Source organism: Lithobates pipiens, unplaced genomic scaffold (assembly GCF_037356315.1).
Source record: "Lithobates pipiens isolate NorthernLeopardFrog02 unplaced genomic scaffold, aLitPip1_a1.2 Scaffold_23, whole genome shotgun sequence".
NCBI classification, from domain to species: domain Eukaryota; kingdom Metazoa; phylum Chordata; class Amphibia; order Anura; family Ranidae; genus Lithobates; species Lithobates pipiens.
The window spans coordinates 336,339,540-336,359,322 of NW_027507785.1; the positions used below are offsets into that span (position 1 = coordinate 336,339,540).

General features: G+C 46.8%; 1 protein-coding gene and 1 pseudogene across 2 annotated transcripts in view; both read left to right on the forward strand.

Moving 5' to 3' along the window:
• CCDC17 (coiled-coil domain containing 17) overlaps positions 1-19,783 on the forward strand; it is a 103,561-nt gene that overhangs the window by 26,881 nt on the left and 56,897 nt on the right. For both annotated transcript variants that reach the window (XM_077450801.1, XM_077450802.1), the window contains exons 6-7: positions 8,995-9,148; positions 13,156-13,263. In XM_077450801.1, the coding sequence (XP_077306927.1) occupies positions 8,995-9,148; positions 13,156-13,263 (262 nt within the window). The remainder of the gene's footprint in view (positions 1-8,994; positions 9,149-13,155; positions 13,264-19,783) is intronic.
• On the forward strand, positions 4,245-4,445 carry LOC143928558 (U2 spliceosomal RNA; annotated as a pseudogene).

Genomic DNA, 19,783 nt, shown 5'->3' on the forward strand with positions numbered 1-19,783 from the left:
GCTTTGCCCATCTAGAGAGGACATTTCTGCCCATTCTTCTTCTTTGTAAAATATCTCAAGCTCTGTCAGATTGGATGGAGAGCGTCTGTGATCACCAATTTTCAAGTCTTGCCACAGATTCTCAATGGGATTTAGGTCTGGACTGTGACTGGGCCATTCTAACACATGAATATGCTTTGATGTAAACCATTCCATTGTAGCTCTGGCTGGATGTTTCGGGTCGTTGTCCTGCTGGAAGGGGAACCTCCGCCCCGGTCTCAAGTCTTCTGCCGACTCTAACAGGTTTTCTTCTAAGATTGTCCTGTATTTGTCTCCATCCATCTTCCCATCAACTCTGACCAGCTTCCCTGTCCCTGCTGAAGAAAACCATCCCCACCACATGATGCTGCCACCACCATGTCTCACGGTGGGGATGGTGTGTTCGGGGGATGGGCGGTGTTAGTTTCCCCCACACATAGCGTTTTGCTTTTAGGACATAAAGTAGAATTTTGGTCTCCTCTGACCAGATCACCTTCTTCCACATGTTTGCTGCCCCCTCCCCCACATGGCTTCTCACAAACTACAAACAGGACTTCTTATGACTTTCTTTCTCCAATGTCTTTCTTCTTGTCACTCTTCCATAAAGGGCAGATTTGTGGAGAGACGACTAATAGTTGTCCTGTGGACAGATTCTCCCCCCTGAGCTGTGGATCTCTGCAGCTCCTCCAGAGTTACCATGGACCTCTTGGCTCTTCTCTGATGAATGCTCTCCTTGCCCGGCCCGGTCAGTTTAGGTGGACGGCCGTGTCTTGGTAGGTTTGCAGTTGTGCCCATACTCTTTCCATTCTCCGATGATGGATTGAACAGAGCTCCGTGAGATGTTCTCTATCCTCTGAGGGCTTCACAGAACAGCTGTATTTATACTGGGATTGCATTACACACAGGTGAACTCTATTTACTAATTAGGTGACTTCTGAAGGCAATTGGTTCCCTTAGATTTTAGTTGGGGGTATTGAAGTAAAGGGGGCGCCATACAAATGCCCCCCCCCCCCACACACTTTTCACATTTATTTGTATCATTTATCATTTTCCTTCCACTTCACAATTATGTGACACTTTGTGGGGGGGATCCTTCTACACCATGGACTTCCCCAGTTGTACTCCCCACATATGTATGATGTATATTCTTAGCCCCCCAAGTGCAAAACTTTACATTTATCAACATTAAACCTCATCTGCCACATAGTCGCCCCATTAGACAGAGCATTGAGGTTGGCTTGTAAATTGGAGACATCCTGTAAGGAGGTTATTCCCCCGCATAGCTCGGTGTCATCTGCAAAGACGGAAATCCCAGACCCCAAATCATTTATAAAGATATTAATAAGTAAGGGTCCCAGCACTGAACCTCGGGGTACACCACTGATAACCTCACACCATTCAGAGTAAGAATCATTCATCACGACTCTCTGAATTCTCTTTTAGCCAGTTTTCTATCCATTTACAAACTGATATTTCCAAACCTGTAGACTTTACCTTACACATGAGTGTCTGTGTGTGTATCCGTGTCCAAGTATACCACGTCCACCGCCACCCCTCTGTCCAAGTATACCACGTCCACCGCCACCCCTCTGCCCAAGTATACCACGTCCACAGCCACCCCTCTGCCCAAGTATACCACGTCCACAGCCTCCTCTCTGCCCAAGTATACCACGTCCACAGCCACCCCTCTGCCCAAGTATACCACGTCCACAGCCTCCTCTCTGCCCAAGTATACCACGTCCACAGCCACCCCTCTGTCCAAGTATACCACGTCCACAGCCACCGTTCTGCCCAAGTATACCACGTCCACCACCACCCCTCTGCCCAAGTATACCACGTCCACAGCCACCCCTCTGCCCAAGTATACCACGTCCACAGCCACCCCTCTGCCCAAGTATACCACGTCCACCGCCACCCCTCTGTCCAAGTATACCACGTCCACAGCCACCCCTCTGCCCAAGTATACCACGTCCACAGCCTCCTCTCTGCCCAAGTATACCACGTCCACAGCCTCCTCTCTGCCCAAGTATACCACGTCCACAGCCACCCCTCTGCCCAAGTATACCACGTCCACCGCCACCCCTCTGCCCAAGTATACCACGTCCACAGCCACCCCTCTGTCCAAGTATACCACGTCCACAGCCACCCCTCTGCCCAAGTATACCACGTCCACAGCCACCCCTCTGCCCAAGTATACCACGTCCACAGCCACCCCTCTGCCCAAGTATACCACGTCCACCACCACCCCTCTGCCCAAGTATACCACGTCCACCGCCACCCCTCTGCCCAAGTATACCACGTCCACAGCCACCCCTCTGTCCAAGTATACCACGTCCACAGCCACCCCTCTGTCCAAGTATACCACGTCCACAGCCACCCCTCTGCCCAAGTATACCACGTCCACAGCCACCCCTCTGCCCAAGTATACCACGTCCACCGCCACCCCTCTGCCCAAGTATACCACGTCCACCGCCACCCCTCTGCCCAAGTATACCACGTCCACAGCCACCCCTCTGTCCAAGTATACCACGTCCACAGCCACCCCTCTGCCCAAGTATACCACGTCCACAGCCACCCCTCTGCCCAAGTATACCACGTCCACAGCCACCCCTCTGCCCAAGTATACCACGTCCACAGCCACTTTTGTCTTTCATGAATCCATGCTGTCTATTGCTTAAAATGTTTTTTTTTCCCCAGCAAGAACTCATCTATGTGGTCTTTTATTAATCCCTCCAGTATCTTCCCAACTATAGAAGTCACACTAATAGGTCTATAGCAACTTGGTAAAGACTTTAATCCCTTTTTAAATATGAGCACCACATTGGCCCTCCGCCAGTTCAGTGGTACTATTCCAGTCATTACCGAATCCCTAAAAATGAAAAACAATGGCCTTGAAATGGCAGAGCTCAATTCTTTTAGGATCCGTGGGTGGATGCCATCTGGTCCAGGTGCTTTATCCACCTTTATTCGGTCTAAATATTTCTGGATCATATCACTTTTGAGCCTTTTGTGGATCATTTGGGGCTGTGTCACTACCACCCCCATTATGGACATGAGCTCCCCCATTTTCCTTTGTATACACAGAACTGAAGAATGTATTTAATACATTTTGCCTTCTCTTTGTCCCCAGTCACCCACTCTAGATTATTGTGTAAATGGCCTACATGCTCGGCTCTGACCTTTTTACTATTCATATATTGGAAGAATTTTTGGGGTTTGTCCTACTTGCTATCTCTTGCAATCTGTTGCTCGTTTTGAATTTTTGCATCCTTGATTTCCTTTTTACATATTCTGTTATATTCTTTGTAACATTTTAAATGATGATAGTGTTCCTTCATTTTTGTATTTTTTTTAAAAGCTCTTTTTTTATTATTTATAGCAATTTTAACTTTGGCTGTGAGCCACATAGGTTTTATTATTAGCCTTTTAAACTTATTGCCCATGGGAATATACTTTGTAGTGAGTTCACAAACAGTCTTTATGAAGAATTCCCATTTCTGTTCTGTGCCCATTGATGCCAATATTCCCTCCCAGTCTTGGAGAGCAGCCCTCATCCTTGGAAAATGTTCTCTTTTAAAGTGAAGTGTTTTTATCTTTCCCGTATGTGTTTGTTGCTTACAGCTAACATCAAATGAAATCATGTTCTGGTCACTGGTACCGAGATGTTCTTTTAGATGAATATTGGTAATAAGCTCTGCATGGTTTGAGATTACCAGGTCCAGCAGAGCGTCATTCTTAGTTGGGGCCTCAATAAACTGGACCATAAAATTATCCCTTAATAGGTTTATACATGTTTTCCCTGTCCCAGCAGTGCCATTACTCCAATCAATGTCCAGGTAGTTCCCATCGCCCATTATCATCACTGCCCCGGCCCTTGCAGCCCTTTCCATCTGTGCATGGAGCTGAGTCTCCACCTCCTCACTAACACTGAGCAGGGCCTATAACAAACTCCAATGACAACCTATGTAGTACGCACACCCATGTACAGTTCCACCCATAATACTGCAAACTCGCCACACTCTCCATCACCTAGGTCCTCTTTCACACTCCCCTCCGAGATCACTTCTTACATAGAGGCAGACACAACCACCCCCTCGTTTTACCCTGTGTCAGAGAAATTCTAAGCTTCTTCCTATAAGCATATCATTTCTTTGCACTTAAAAGCACAAAAAATCCCTCTTATATAATGCCGGGAAAGTGCGTTTTGTATGTGTCTCAGTAACACAAACACTTCTCTGCCTTTTGGCTAAGATCAAGTGTAGTATCTGTTCTTATCAGTTACCAGGAGGTGGCGCTTGCTTCCGTCCCTGCTCTACGGCGAGGTGGAGCAGAGGTGGCGGTTGCTATGCAAAGCCTGCTGGTGTGAAGGTGACCCGGAGTGGTTCGTAGCCGAAAGGGAAGCCTTCTGATGGGGATGGAGAACCACTGGTCGGCGCCAGGGGAGGGGACCCTGGCCTTCTGGCTTGGATTGGGGCAGCTTTAGCTCCGGTCAGTTTTTCGGGAGGGAACGTTTGTTTCCCCTTTCTCCCACCGGCGGAACGGCCTGTACTTCCCGAATGTAATTAGGTAGGAGTGATGGGAGCGAGGGTGAGGCCTGATGGTAAAGGGCTCTCACTAAGCTCCTGGATCTCCATGCCTTTCTGGCTGGGGTGGGGACTGCTGTGGTCTGGGCTGGGGGGTCGGGGATGCTTCTGTTGGAAAGCCTTTGGTGATGTGCCCCTGAAGTGGCAGTTCAGGGGTGCCTTATACTCGCTGTGCTCCGCGCTTTGATATCTGGCACCTTGGTCACGTCACCATATAACAAGTTTTTTCACACCTGCCTCTAGCGCCCGGCCTTTTGGCTACGACCAGAGGAATTTTTGATTCCTGGCCGGAGGGCCTGGCCATTGTATTACACGATGGTCACATTTTCACTCTCCTCTTCACTATCCTTTCCCCACTTTTTATTTATTTTATTTGTGTGGTTTGTCACGTTTTGTGTTGTCACATTTGATGAGTAGGGTGCCGGTCCTCGAGCCAACCCTGAAAGTCTTGTGGGAGGGTGGACATAGGCCTTCTGGCTTGGTTTACCCTCTCTTTGGGGGGTTTCTCTTCTCAGATCTTCATGCCTTTCTGCCTGGGGTGGGGGCTGCTGTGGTCTGGGCTGTGGGTCAGGGTTGCAACGAAAAGCCAGTAGTGAATGTGCCCCTGAAGTGGCAGTTTAGGAGTGCCGTATCTTCACTGTGATTTATCACTTTGAGTTATGGCACCATGGTTACTTCACCACAACACGTGTTTTTTCGCACCTGCCTCTAGTGCCGAGCCTTTTGGCTAGGACCAGGGGAAATTTTTATTCCTGGCCAGAGGGCCGGCCATTGTATTACACAGTGGTCACTTTCACTCTCCCCACTTTCTTTTATTTATACCCCGTGTTTGTCACTTTTTTGTTGTTTTTGTTTGGTGTAGCACGTTTGGTCACTGTGTGATTAGTAGGGTGGGGGTCCTCGGGCTTGTCCTAAACGTCTTGTGAGGGGGTGGACATAGACCTTCTGGGGAGCCCCAACTGAGTACTTGGGTGGGTCTGTTTCGGCAGACCTTCCAGAGAATGGGGTTGTCTGGTTTCGGCCAGATGGACCAAGTGAGTACCTCAGTTGCCGTCTGGAGCCTAACACCCCGGGGGATCAGGGTAAGGTCCTTCCTAGGGAGGATCGTGTAACATCCGTTGCACGTTTTGTGTCTCACTCTTTTATATTTTTGCACTTTTTTTGGCCCCGGGTGGAGTTTTTGGGTGTTTCACATGCCACTGGCTTTTCAAAAAAAAAAAAATAGCTGAATGAAGCCAAGATTTAGCAATACTAATTAGATCACAGTTCTCCTAATGCTCCAGAGCTTCCAACTCCCCAACGGGGGATGTGCTGGGTTTTGTTTCCCTGCAAAGCACTTCCCTTACACATAACCACTGGCTAGGTACACCGTACACGTAAACACTGGCTAGGCACACCGTTAACCCTTTGATCACCCCTGATGTTTAACTCCTTCCTAACCAATATCATTAGTACAGTGACAGTGCATATTATCACCACTCATCACTGTATTAGTGTCACTGGTCCCTAAAAATGTCAGATTGTCAGCTACAATATCACAGCCCCACTATGAGTTGCTGATCAATGCCCTTACTAGTATAAAAAATAAATACAGATTCCACTATATATCCCATAGTTTGTAGACGTATAACTTTCATGCAAACCAATCATTATACACTTGTTTGGATTTTTATTTACCAAAGATATGTAGCAGGATTCATTTTGGCCAAAATTTATACAGAAAATTTGATTTTCTTTTCCATAGTATCTTATTGAGGAAAATTCAGAAATAAGTGAACAAGTATAAAACCAGCTTCGCCTGTGGGACTTTAAATGAGGTGATCATAGAGGTCATAACGAATAAATAGAGTAAACTAATCTCAGGGGTTATTTGAAATTGCAAAAACATCATCATAACTAAACATAGGCATAAAAACATCTTGAAGCAAATATCTTACAACCAGAGACATGTTGGTACATTGATGGAAGCACAAAGTATGCATATACATCTGTATACTCAACGCGTTTCACAAGCTCTACTCCACTTCCTCCGGAGTTGATGCATGTGCAGGGTATCTCAGAAATAAATATCAATAAGATATAGCATACAGTGATGGTTGTGGTTAGTAAGGAAGCAGGGGGCCTATGCAGGGAACCCCATACTTTACAATTTGGTCAATTGGTCCTAAGTACTGATCCCCAATGGGGACAAGGGAAGGTACTCCAACCGGGAGCTGAAGGAGCAGAACCCACAGCAGCCAAACGGAGGCCAAGAAATTGAGTGTGTCCTTGATGTGCCCCATTGGCCATATATACCACAACAGCTATAACAAATATATAATGTGTGTATGTGTGTGTGTGTGTGTGTATATATATATATATATCTATATCTCTAGGTCTATTGAAAATGACCACAATAGTAATGTGAGAGTATAAGTATATAAAGAATAGCAATGTCATATAATGAGGTCCATGGGAGTATGGGCAGAGGTGCAAACAGGAGAGAAGAGAGTGAGAAAAGGTGAGAGAAACAACAAATGTAAGAAAAAGTGGAAGAAATAGAGAGATGTGAAAAAAGGTGAATCGGAAGAAAGAAAAGAAGGCGTCCCTTGGTATTCCCCATTATCCATATATACCCCCTGACACCGCTAACAAAATAATATGTATATCTCCAAGTTCATTAGTAGTTACCATATTGGTAATCTGGGAGTATAGAAAGTATCCATGTAATGAGGTCCAGGAGAGTATAAGCAGGGGTGAAATTAGGGGAGAAAAGTATGAGACAGTCAGAGAAGAGAGAAGAAGGTTGAGGGACATCCTGCTGGATTGTATAAGAAATGTTGCAAAGTGTAGATATAGGAACCACGCGGTGTGTGCACACGTGAAAAGCGATAAAGTTATCAACATAAATGTCAGTGGCATCATGCTCACCCATGTGAATGACCTCACGTGTGTGACATGCTACATCCCAAACGTGGAGATGCCACAGATACGGAAGTCCCACGATGGGTGTAGGAACATGGCGCCGATGTACCGGTGGCCCCGCCCTTCTGAAAAGTGAGAGGAGGGAACAGCAAGGGGAACCTCCCTCCCCCGCCATGTGTACATCGCAGCTCCCGGGAGGGAAAACGAGCCGCGTTCACCAGCGGGAACCGTACAGTGGAACCAAACCCAGAGCCTCACCAGAATAAGGATTGGAAAAATACATGTTTGAATATGATGGAGAAATGAATATAATAGTACGACCACGAGGACAGCGACAGAATAAAAAGGGCATGTAGGTGTCTTCCACCTGGGTTCAATAGAAAAAGAAACGGTCTGAGTACTGCTTCTTATAATGACACCTCCATCCCTAATTACATACAATAAAACAAGCTTAACCCATGGGACTCTACATGAGGTGATCATACAGATCATAATGATTTATTAGAGTAATCTCAGGGTTTATTTGAAATGTAGCCAATGGTAGTCCCCCTGCTTCCTTTGTAACCACAACCATCACTGTATGCTATATCTTATTGATATTTATTTCATAGATACCCCGCACATGCATCACCTCCTGAGGAAGTGAGCAGAGCTTGCGAAACGCGTCACGTATCCAGATGTATATGCATACTTTGTACTTCCATCAATGTATCACCATGTCTATAGTTGTAAGCTATTTGCTTCCTGCTGGTTTTTATGCCGACGTTTATTTATGATGTTGTTTTTGCTGTTTTCAAATAAACCCTGAAATTAGTTTCCTCTCTTTACTCCTTATGACCTCTATGATCACCTCATGTAGAGTCCCACGGGCTAAGCTGGTTTTATTGTATGTAATTAGGGAGGGAGGTGTCATTTTAAGAGGCAGTACCCAGACTGAGTGAACAAGTATAACAGTCGGTATATCAGGCCAAAGGATGAAACCCGTCTACCATCTGTAGGAAAAGAATTGGACATAACGGTGTTTTTATTGGATGTTTCATAACAGAAAGTAAAAAATATTGTGTTTTTTCCAAAATTTTTGTTCTTTTTTTTTTGTTTGTTTATCAAATATTTAAAACAAACTCAGAGGTGATCCAATATCGCCAATGAAAATCTCTATATGTGGGAAAAAAAAAGGACATTGATTTTATTTGGGTACAGCGTTGCATGAACGTGCAATTGTCAGTAACGCCGTGCCGCATCACACAAAATGTCCTGAGGAAGCTCCATTCATGTAAAAAAACAAAGATAAAACTGTCATTTGGGTTCAGCATTGCATGAACGTGCAAAAATGGCCTGGCCCAGAGGGGGGTAAAATATGTCAGAGGTGATGATGGCGGTACCACAATCGGCTTAACAATGGGAAGCGATTCTTTATGAAGTTGGAGGAATTGGATTTGTGACATGATGTGTTCTGTCAGTAAAATAATCCGCCGTTCTCCCCACACAGAGATCCGCCAGCGCCTCTCCGAGGTGGCCAGCTCCGGCAACTCCACCGGCCATATAGAGCAGATGTTGTTGGAGTTGAAGGCCCAGGAGGAGAAGAACCAATTGGCTCTGGATGCATTAAAAGACCAAATCACTCTCATCCAATCAGAGAACAGGTACAGTGTGCAGGATACCCGGCGCCCAATCACCTACCAAGTATTCCTTATAACAGGTCTGAGTCTGATAGCCGTTGTCTATTCCAGCTCTCCGCATCTGTGCTTTCCTTTTCACAATCTGCCCATTATTCCTTCCAGCCAATCGCAACACGCTGACATGTTCATCCTCTGTCTTCACTACTTGATGAGTCTCTGACCTGGAAGACATTTACAACCTCCAGATATATTGACCTTTTCTGGATGAGGGACTCACTAAGACCTGAAAACAGAGGATGAGCAGAAGCAAGTTTGCAGTGGCAGCGTCTATCATGGCGGCCAAAACTCACTGATCTGAGAGTTACATAGGAGGTGAGGATGAAAAAAGACACAAGTCCATCAAGTCCAACCCGTGTGTGTAATTATATGTCAGTATTACATTGTATATCATGTATGTTGTGTAATTATATATCAGTATTACATTGTATATCATGTATGTTGTGTGATTATATGTCAGTGTTACATTGTATATCATGTATGTTGTGTGATTACATGTCAGTATTACATTGTATATCATGTATGTTGTGTGATTATATGTCAGTATTACATTGTATATCATGTATGTTGTGTAATTATATATCAGTATTACATTGTATATCATGTATGTTGTGTGATTATATGTCAGTGTTACATTGTATATCATGTATGTTGTGTGATTACATGTCAGTATTACATTGTATATCATGTATGTTGCAATCGTTCAGGTGATTATCTAATAGTTTCTTAAAACTATTGATGCCCCCGCCGAGACCACCGCTTGTGGAAGGGAATTCCACATCCTTGCCGCTCTTACAGTAAAGAACCCTCTACATGGTTTAAGGTTAAATCTTTTTGTGAGTGGCCACGAGTCTTGTTAAACTCCATTCCGCAGAAAAGTTTTCCCCCTATTGTGCGGTCACCAGTCCGGTATTTATATATTGTGGGGTCACCAGTTCGGTATTTATATATTGTGGGGTCACCAGTCCGGTATTTATATATTGTGGGGTCACCAGTTCGGTATTTATATATTGTGGGGTCACCAGTCCGGTATTTATATATTGTGGGGTCACCAGTTCGGTATTTATATATTGTGGGGTCACCAGTCCGGTATTTATATGTTGTGGGGTCACCAGTCCAGGATTTATATATTGTGGGGTCACCAGTCCGGTATTTATATATTGTGGGGTCACCAGTCCGGTATTTATATATTGTGGGGTCACCAGTCCGGTATTTATATATTGTGCGGTCACCAGTCCGGTATTTACATATTGTGGGGTCACCAGTTCGGTATTTATATATTGTGGGGTCACCAGTCCGGTATTTATATATTGTGGGGTCACCAGTCCGGTATTTATATATTGTGGAGTCACCAGTCCGGTATTTATATATTGTGGGGTCACCAGTCCGGTATTTGTATATTGTGGAGTCACCAGTCCGGTATTTATATATTGTGAGGTCACCAGTCTGGTATTTGTATATTGTGGGGTCACCAGTCCGGTATTTATATATTGTGGGGTCACCAGTCCGGTATTTATATATTGTGGAGTCACCAGTCCGGTATTTATATATTGGGGGGTCACCAGTCCGGTATTTATATATTGTGGGGTCACCAGTCCGGTATTTATATATTGTGAGGTCACCAGTCTGGTATTTGTATATTGTGGGGTCACCAGTCCGGTATTTATATATTGTGGGGTCACCAGTCCGGTATTTATATAATGAAATCATATCCCCTCTCAGGCATCTCTTCTCCAGAGAGAATAAGTTCAGAGCTCACAACCTTTCCTCATAACTAATATCCTCCAGACCCTTTATTAGCTTTGTTGCCCTTCTTTGTAGTCGCTCCATTTCCAGTACATCCTTCCTGAGGACTGGTGCCCAGAACTGGACAGTATACTCCAGGTGCGGCCGGACCAGAGTCTTGTAGAGGGGAGAATTATCCTTTTATCTCTGGAGTTGATCCTTTTTAATGCCAATATTCTGTTTGCTTTGTTAGCAGCAGCTTGGCATTGCTGAGCTCATCATCTACTAGGACCCCCAGGTCCTTCTCCATCCTACATCCCCCCAGAGGTTCCCCTCCCCCCAGGTCCTTCTCCATCCTACATCCCCCCAGAGGTTCCCCTCCCCCCAGTCTATAGATTGTGTTCAGATTTTCTCCACCCAGATGCATTATTTTACATTTTTCTACATTGAACCTCATTTGCCATGTAGTTGCCCCTCCCCCCATTCATTTGTTCAGATCTTCTTGGAAGGTTTCCACATCCTGCGGAGAAGTTATTGCCCTGCTTAGCTTAGTATCCTCCGCAAATACAGAGATTGGACTGTTTACCCCATCCCCCTCCTCCAGGTCATTTATGTACAAATTAAATAGGATTGGTCCCAGCACAGAACCCTGGGGGACCCCACTACCCTCCCCCGACCATTCCGAGTACTCCCCATTTATCACCACCCTCTGAACTCGCCCTTGTAGCCAGTTTTCAATCCAAGTACTCACCCCTATGATCCATGCCAACAGACCTTATTTTGTACAGTAATCGTTTATGAGGAACTGTGTCAAATGCTTTTCCAAAATCCAGATACACCACATCTACGGACCTTCCTTTATCTAGATACACCACGTCTACGGACCTTCCTTTATCTAGATACACCACGTCTACAGGCCTTCCTTTATCTAGATACACCACGTCTTCGGGCCTTCCTTTATCTAGATACACCACGTCTACGGGCCTTCCTTTATCTAGATACACCACGTCTACGGGCCTTCCTTTATCCAGATACACCACGTCTACGGGCCTTCCTTTATCTAGATACACCACGTCTACAGGCCTTCCTTTATCCAGATACACCACGTCTACGGGCCTTCCTTTATCTAGATACACCACGTCTACGGGCCTTCCTTTATCTAGATACACCACGTCTACGGGCCTTCCTTTATCCAGATACACCACGTCTACGGGCCTTCCTTTATCTAGATACACCACGTCTACAGGCCTTCCTTTATCCAGATACACCACGTCTACGGGCCTTCCTTTATCTAGATACACCACGTCTTCGGGCCTTCCTTTATCTAGATACACCACGTCTACGGGCCTTCCTTTATCTAGATACACCACGTCTACGGGCCTTCCTTTATCTAGATACACCACGTCTACGGGCCTTCCTTTATCCAGATACACCACGTCTACGGGCCTTCCTTTATCCAGATACACCACGTCTACGGACCTTCCTTTATCTAGATACACCACGTCTACGGGCCTCCCTTTATCCAAACACACCACGTCTACGGGCCTTCCTTTATCTAGATACACCACGTCTACGGGCCTTCCTTTATCTAGATACACCACGTCTACGGGCCTTCCTTTATCTAGATACACCACGTCTACGGGTCTTCCTTTATCTAGATACACCACATCTACGGGCCTTCCTTTATCTAGATACACCACGTCTACGGGCCTTCTTTTATCCAGATACACCACGTCTACGGCCTTCCTTTATCTAGATGGCAACTCGCCTCCTCATAGGTTAATAGTTTAGTTTGGCAAGAACGATTCTTCATGAATCCATGCTGATTACTGCTAATGATACTGTTCTCATTATTAAAATCTTGTATATAGTCCTTTATCATCCCCTCCAAGAGTTTACATAATATTGATGTTAGGCTGACTGGTCTGTAATTCCCTGGGATGGATTTTGGGCCCTTTTTAAATATTGGAGCTACATTGGCTTTTCTCCAATCAGCTGGTACCATTCCAGTCAGTAGACTGTCAGTAAAAATTAGGAACAATGGTCTGACAATTACTTGACTGAGTTCCCTAAGTACCCTCGGGTGCAAGCCATCTGGTCCCGGTGATTTATTAATGTTACGTTTCCCAAGTCTAATTTTAATTCTGTCCTCTGATAACCATGGAGGTGCTTCCTGTGATGTGTCCTGAGGATAAATACTGCAGGTTTATTGTTTCTCCTCTATCCTAGTAAAAATAATATCATTATAGAACAAAAACTGAGAAAGTGCCAAAAGAGCAGCCGGTGAAGAAGGAGAAACCACCTCTGACCTTCGTGCCATTTCCTCTACGAGGGAGCAACTTGTCCTCGGAGATCAGGTATTCAGACACCTCATGGAATCCGTCCCCAGACCCCAGCATCTCCAACTTTCCCATAATCCTGCACTACTTCCTCTGTCCTCCCATAATCCCCCATTACTTTCCTCTATCCTCCCATAATCCTCCTCTACTTCCTCTGTTCTCCCATGATCCTCCGCTACTTCCTCTGTCCTCCCATAATCCTCCTCTACTTCCTCTGTCCTCCCATAATCCTCCTCTACTTCCTCTGTCCTCCCATAATCCCCCATTACTTTCCTCTGTCCTCCCATAATCCTCCTCTACTTCCTCTGTCCTCCCATAATCCTCGTCTACTTCCTCTGTCCTCCCATAATCCTCCGCTACTTTCCTCTGTCCTCCCATAATCCTCCTCTACTTCCTCTGTCCTCCCATAATCCTCCTCTACTTCCTCTGTCCTCCTGTAATCCTCCGCTACTTTCCTCTGTCCTCCCATAATCCTCCGCTACTTTCCTCTGTCCTCCCATAATCCTCCTCTACTTCCTCTGTCCTCCCATAATCCTCCTCTACTTCCTCTGTCCTCCCATAATCCTCCGCTACTTTCCTCTGTCCTCCCATAATCCTCCTACTTTCTTCTGTCCTCCCATAATCCTCCTCTACTTTCCTCTGTCCTCCCATAATCCTCCTCTACTTCCTCTGTCCTCCCATAATCCTCGTCTACTTCCTCTGTCCTCCCATAATCCTCGTCTACTTCCTCTGTCCTCCCATAATCCTCCTCTACTTTCCTCTGTCCTCCCATAATCCTCCTCTACTTCCTCTGTCCTCCCATAATCCTCCTCTACTTCCTCTGTCCTCCTGTAATCCTCCGCTACTTTCCTCTGTCCTCCCATAATCCTCCTCTACTTCCTCTGTCCTCCCATAATCCTCCTCTACTTCCTCTGTCCTCCCATAATCCTCCTCTACTTCCTCTGTCCTCCTGTAATCCTCCGCTACTTTCCTCTGTCCTCCCGTAATCCTCCTCTACTTCCTCTGTCCTCCCATAATCCTCCTCTACTTCCTCTGTCCTCCCATAATCCTCGTCTACTTCCTCTGTCCTCCCATAATCCTCCGCTACTTTCCTCTGTCCTCCCATAATCCTCCTCTACTTCCTCTGTCCTCCCATGATCCTCCGCTACTTTCCTCTGTCCTCCCATAATCCTCCGCTACTTCCTCTGTCCTCCCATAATCCTCCTCTACTTTCCTCTGTCCTCCCATAATCCTCCTCTACTTTCCTCTGTCCTCCCATAACCCTCCGCTACTTTCCTCTGTCCTCCCATAATCCTCCGCTACTTTCCTCTGTCCTCCCATAATCCTCCTCTACTTTCCTCTGTCCTCCCATGATCCTCCTCTACTTTCCTCTGTCCTCCCATGATCCTCCGCTACTTTCCTCTGTCCTCCCATAATCCTCCGCTACTTCCTCTGTCCTCCCATAATCCTCCTCTACTTTCCTCTGTCCTCCCATAATCCTCCTCTACTTTCCTCTGTCCTCCCATAACCCTCCGCTACTTTCCTCTGTCCTCCCATAATCCTCCGCTACTTTCCTCTGTCCTCCCATAATCCTCCGCTACTTTCCTCTGTCCTCCCATAATCCTCCGCTACTTCCTCTGTCCTCCCATAATCCTCCTCTACTTTCCTCTGTCCTCCCATAATCCTCCTCTACTTTCCTCTGTCCTCCCATAATCCTCCGCTACTTTCCTCTGTCCTCCCATAATCCTCCTCTACTTTCCTCTGTCCTCCCATAATCCTCCGCTACTTTCCTCTGTCCTCCCATAATCCTCCTACTTTCCTCTGTCCTCCCATAATCCTCCGCTACTTTCCTCTGTCCTCCCATAATCCTCCGCTACTTTCCTCTGTCCTCCCATAATCCTCCGCTACTTTCCTCTGTCCTCCCATAATCCTCCTCTACTTTCCTCTGTCCTCCCATAATCCTCCTACTTTCCTCTGTCCTCCCATAATCCTCCTACTTTCCTCTGTCCTCCCATAATCCTCCTACTTTCCTCTGTCCTCCCATAATCCTCCGCTACTTTCCTCTGTCCTCCCATAATCCTCCGCTACTTTCCTCTGTCCTCCCATAATCCTCCTCTACTTTCCTCTGTCCTCCCATAATCCTCCTCTACTTTCCTCTGTCCTCCCATAATCCTCCGCTACTTTCCTCTGTCCTCCCATAATCCTCCTCTACTTTCCTCTGTCCTCCCATAATCCTCCTCTACTTTCCTCTGTCCTCCCATAATCCTCCGCTACTTTCCTCCCATAATCCTCCGCTACTTCCTCTGTCCTCCCATAATCCTCCGCTACTTTCCTCTGTCCTCCCATAATCCTCCGCTACTTTCCTCTGTCCTCCCATAATCCTCCTCTACTTTCCTCTGTCCTCCCATAATCCTCCTACTTTCCTCTGTCCTCCCATAATCCTCCGCTACTTTCCTCTGTCCTCCCATAATCCTCCGCTACTTTCCTCTGTCCTCCCATAATCCTCCGCTACTTTCCTCTGTCCTCCCATAATCCTCCGCTACTTTCCTCTGTCCTCCCATAATCCTCCTACTTTCCTCTGTCCTCCCATAATCCTCCTCTACTTTCCTCTGTCCTCCCATAATCCTCCTCTACTTCCTCTGTCCTCCCATAATCCTCCTCTACTTCCTCTGTCCTCCCATAATCCTCCGCTACTTTCCTCTGTCCTCCCATAATCCTCCGCTACTTTCCTCTGTCCTCCCATAATCCTCCTACTTTCCTCTGTCCTCCCATAATCCTCCGCTACTTTCCTCTGTCCTCCCATAATCCTCCGCTACTTTCCTCTGTCCTCCCATAATCCTCCGCTACTTTCCTCTGTCCTCCCATAATCCTCCGCTACTTTCCTCTGTCCTCCCATAATCCTCCTCTACTTTCCTCTGTCCTCCCATAATCCTCCTCTACTTTCCTCTGTCCTCCCATAATCCTCCTCTACTTTCCTCTGTCCTCCCATAATCCTCCTCTACTTTCCTCTGTCCTCCCATAATCCTCCTCTACTTTCCTCTGTCCTCCCATAATCCTCCTCTACTTTCCTCTGTCCTCCCATAATCCTCCGCTACTTTCCTCTGTCCTCCCATAATCCTCCTCTACTTACCTCTGTCCTCCCATAATCCTCCTCTACTTTCCTCTGTCCTCCCATAATCCTCCTCTACTTTCCTCTGTCCTCCCATAATCCTCCGCTACTTCCTCTGTCCTCCCATAATCCTCCTCTACTTTTCTCTGTCCTCCCATAATCCTCCGCTACTTCCTCTGTCCTCCCATAATCCTCCTCTACTTTTCTCTGTCCTCCCATAATCCTCTGCTACTTTCCTCTGTCCTCCCATAATCCTCCGCTACTTTCCTCTGTCCTCCCATAATCCTCCGCTACTTTCCTCTGTCCTCCCATAATCCTCCTCTACTTTCCTCTGTCCTCCCATAATCCTCCGCTACTTTCCTCTGTCCTCCCATAATCCTCCTACTTTCCTCTGTCCTCCCATAATCCTCCTCTTCTTCCTCTGTCCTCCCATAATCCTCCTACTTTCCTCTGTCCTCCCATAATCCTCCTTTTCTTCCTCTGTCCTCCCATAATCCTCCTCTACTTCCTCTGTCCTCCCATAATCCTCCTCTACTTTTCTCTGTCCTCCCATAATCCTCCTACTTTCCTCTGTCCTCCCATAATCTTCCGCTACTTTCCTCTGTCCTCCCATAATCTTCCGCTACTTTCCTCTGTCCTCCCATAATCCTCCTCTACTTTCCTCTGTCCTCCCATAATCCTCCTCTACTTTCCTCTGTCCTCCCATAATCCTCCTACTTTCCTCTGTCCTCCCATAATCCTCCTCTACTTCCTCTGTCCTCCCATAATCCTCCGCTACTTTCCTCTGTCCTCCCATAATCCTCCTCTACTTCCACTGTCCTCAATTAATCCTCTGCTACTTTCCTCTGTCCTCCCATAATCCTCCTCTACTTTCCTCTGTCCTCCCATAATCCTCCGCTACTTTCCTCTGTCCTCCCATAATCCCCCATTACTTTCCTCTGTCCTCCCATAATCCTCCGCTACTTTCCTCTGTCCTCCCATAATCCTCCTCTACTTTCCTCTGTCCCCCCATAATCCTCCGCTACTTTCCTCTGTCCTCCCATAATCCTCCTCTACTTTCCTCTGTCCTCCCATAATCCTCCTCTACTTTCCTCTGTCCTCCCATAATCCTCCTCTACTTTCCTCTGTCCTCCCATAATCCTCCGCTACTTTCCTCTGTCCTCCCATAATCCTCGTCTACTTTCCTCTGTCCTCCCATAATCCTCCTCTACTTTCCTCTGTCCTCCCATAATCCTCCTCTACTTTCCTCTGTCCTCCCATAATCCTCCTCTACTTTCCTCTGTCCTCCCATAATCCTCCTCTACTTTCCTCTGTCCTCCCATAATCCTCCGCTACTTTCCTCTGTCCTCCCATAATCCTCCTCTACTTTCCTCTGTCCTCCCATAATCCTCCTCTACTTTCCTCTGTCCTCCCATAATCCTCCTCTACTTTCCTCTGTCCTCCCATAATCCTCCGCTACTTTCCTCTGTCCTCCCATAATCCTCCTCTACTTTCCTCTGTCCTCCCATAATCCTCCTCTACTTTCCTCTGTCCTCCCATAATCCTCCTCTACTTTCCTCTGTCCTCCCATAATCCTCCGCTACTTTCCTCTGTCCTCCCATAATCCTCCTCTACTTTCCTCTGTCCTCCCATAATCCTCCTCTACTTTCCTCTGTCCTCCCATAATCCTCCGCTACTTTCCTCTGTCCTCCCATAATCCTCCGCTACTTTCCTCTGTCCTCCCATAATCCTCCGCTACTTTCCTCTGTCCTCCCATAATCCTCCTCTACTTCCACTGTCCTCAATTAATCCTCTGCTACTTTCCTCTGTCCTCCCATAATCCTCCGCTACTTTCCTCTGTCCTCCCATAATCCCCCATTACTTTCCTCTGTCCTCCCATAATCCTCCGCTACTTTCCTCTGTCCTCCCATAATCCTCCTCTACTTTCCTCTGTCCTCCCATAATCCTCCGCTACTTTCCTCTGTCCTCCCATAATCCTCCTCTACTTTCCTCTGTCCTCCCATAATCCTCCTCTACTTTCCTCTGTCCTCCCATAATCCTCCTCTACTTTCCTCTGTCCTCCCATAATCCTCCTCTACTTTCCTCTGTCCTCCCATAATCCTCCGCTACTTTCCTCTGTCCTCCCATAATCCTCCGCTACTTTCCTCTGTCCTCCCATAATCCTCCTCTACTTTCCTCTGTCCTCCCATAATCCTCCTCTACTTCCTCTGTCCTCCCATAATCCTCCGCTACTTTCCTCTGTCCTCCCATAATCCTCCTCTACTTTCCTCTGTCCTCCCATAATCCTCCTCTACTTTCCTCTGTCCTCCCATAATCCTCCTCTACTTTCCTCTGTCCTCCCATAATCCTCCGCTACTTTCCTCTGTCCTCCCATAATCCTCCTCTACTTTCCTCTGTCCTCCCATAATCCTCCTCTACTTTCCTCTGTCCTCCCATAATCCTCCTCTACTTTCCTCTGTCCTCCCATAATCCTCCGCTACTTTCCTCTGTCCTCCCATAATCCTCCGCTACTTTCCTCTGTCCTCCCATAATCCTCCTCTACTTTCCTCTGTCCTCCCATAATCCTCCTCTACTTTCCTCTGTCCTCCCATAATCCTCCTCTACTTCCTCTGTCCTCCCATAATCCTCCGCTACTTTCCTCTGTCCTCCCATAATCCTCCGCTACTTTCCTCTGTCCTCCCATAATCCTCCTCTACTTTCCTCTGTCCTCCCATAATCCTCCTCTACTTTCCTCTGTCCTCCCATAATCCTCCGCTACTTTCCTCTGTCCTCCCATAATCCTCCGCTACTTTCCTCTGTCCTCCCATAATCCTCCGCTACTTTCCTCTGTCCTCCCATAATCCTCCACTACTTTCCTCTGTCCTCCCATAATCCTCCGCTACTTTCCTCTGTCCTCCCATAATCCTCCGCTACTTTCCTCTGTCCTCCCATAATCCTCCTCTACTTCCTCTGTCCTCCCATAATCCTCCTACTTTCCTCTGTCCTCCCATAATCCTCCGCTACTTTCCTCTGTCCTCCCATAATCCTCCGCTACTTTCCTCTGTCCTCCCATAATCCTCCTCTACTTCCACTGTCCTCAATTAATCCTCTGCTACTTTCCTCTGTCCTCCCATAATCCTCCGCTACTTTCCTCTGTCCTCCCATAATCCTCCTCTACTTTCCTCTGTCCTCCCATAATCCTCCGCTACTTTCCTCTGTCCTCCCATAATCCTCCTCTACTTTCCTCTGTCCTCCCATAATCCTCCTCTACTTTCCTCTGTCCTCCCATAATCCTCCTCTACTTTCCTCTGTCCTCCCATAATCCTCCGCTACTTTCCTCTGTCCTCCCATAATCCTCCTCTACTTTCCTCTGTCCTCCCATAATCCTCCTCTACTTTCCTCTGTCCTCCCATAATCCTCCTCTACTTTCCTCTGTCCTCCCATAATCCTCCGCTACTTTCCTCTGTCCTC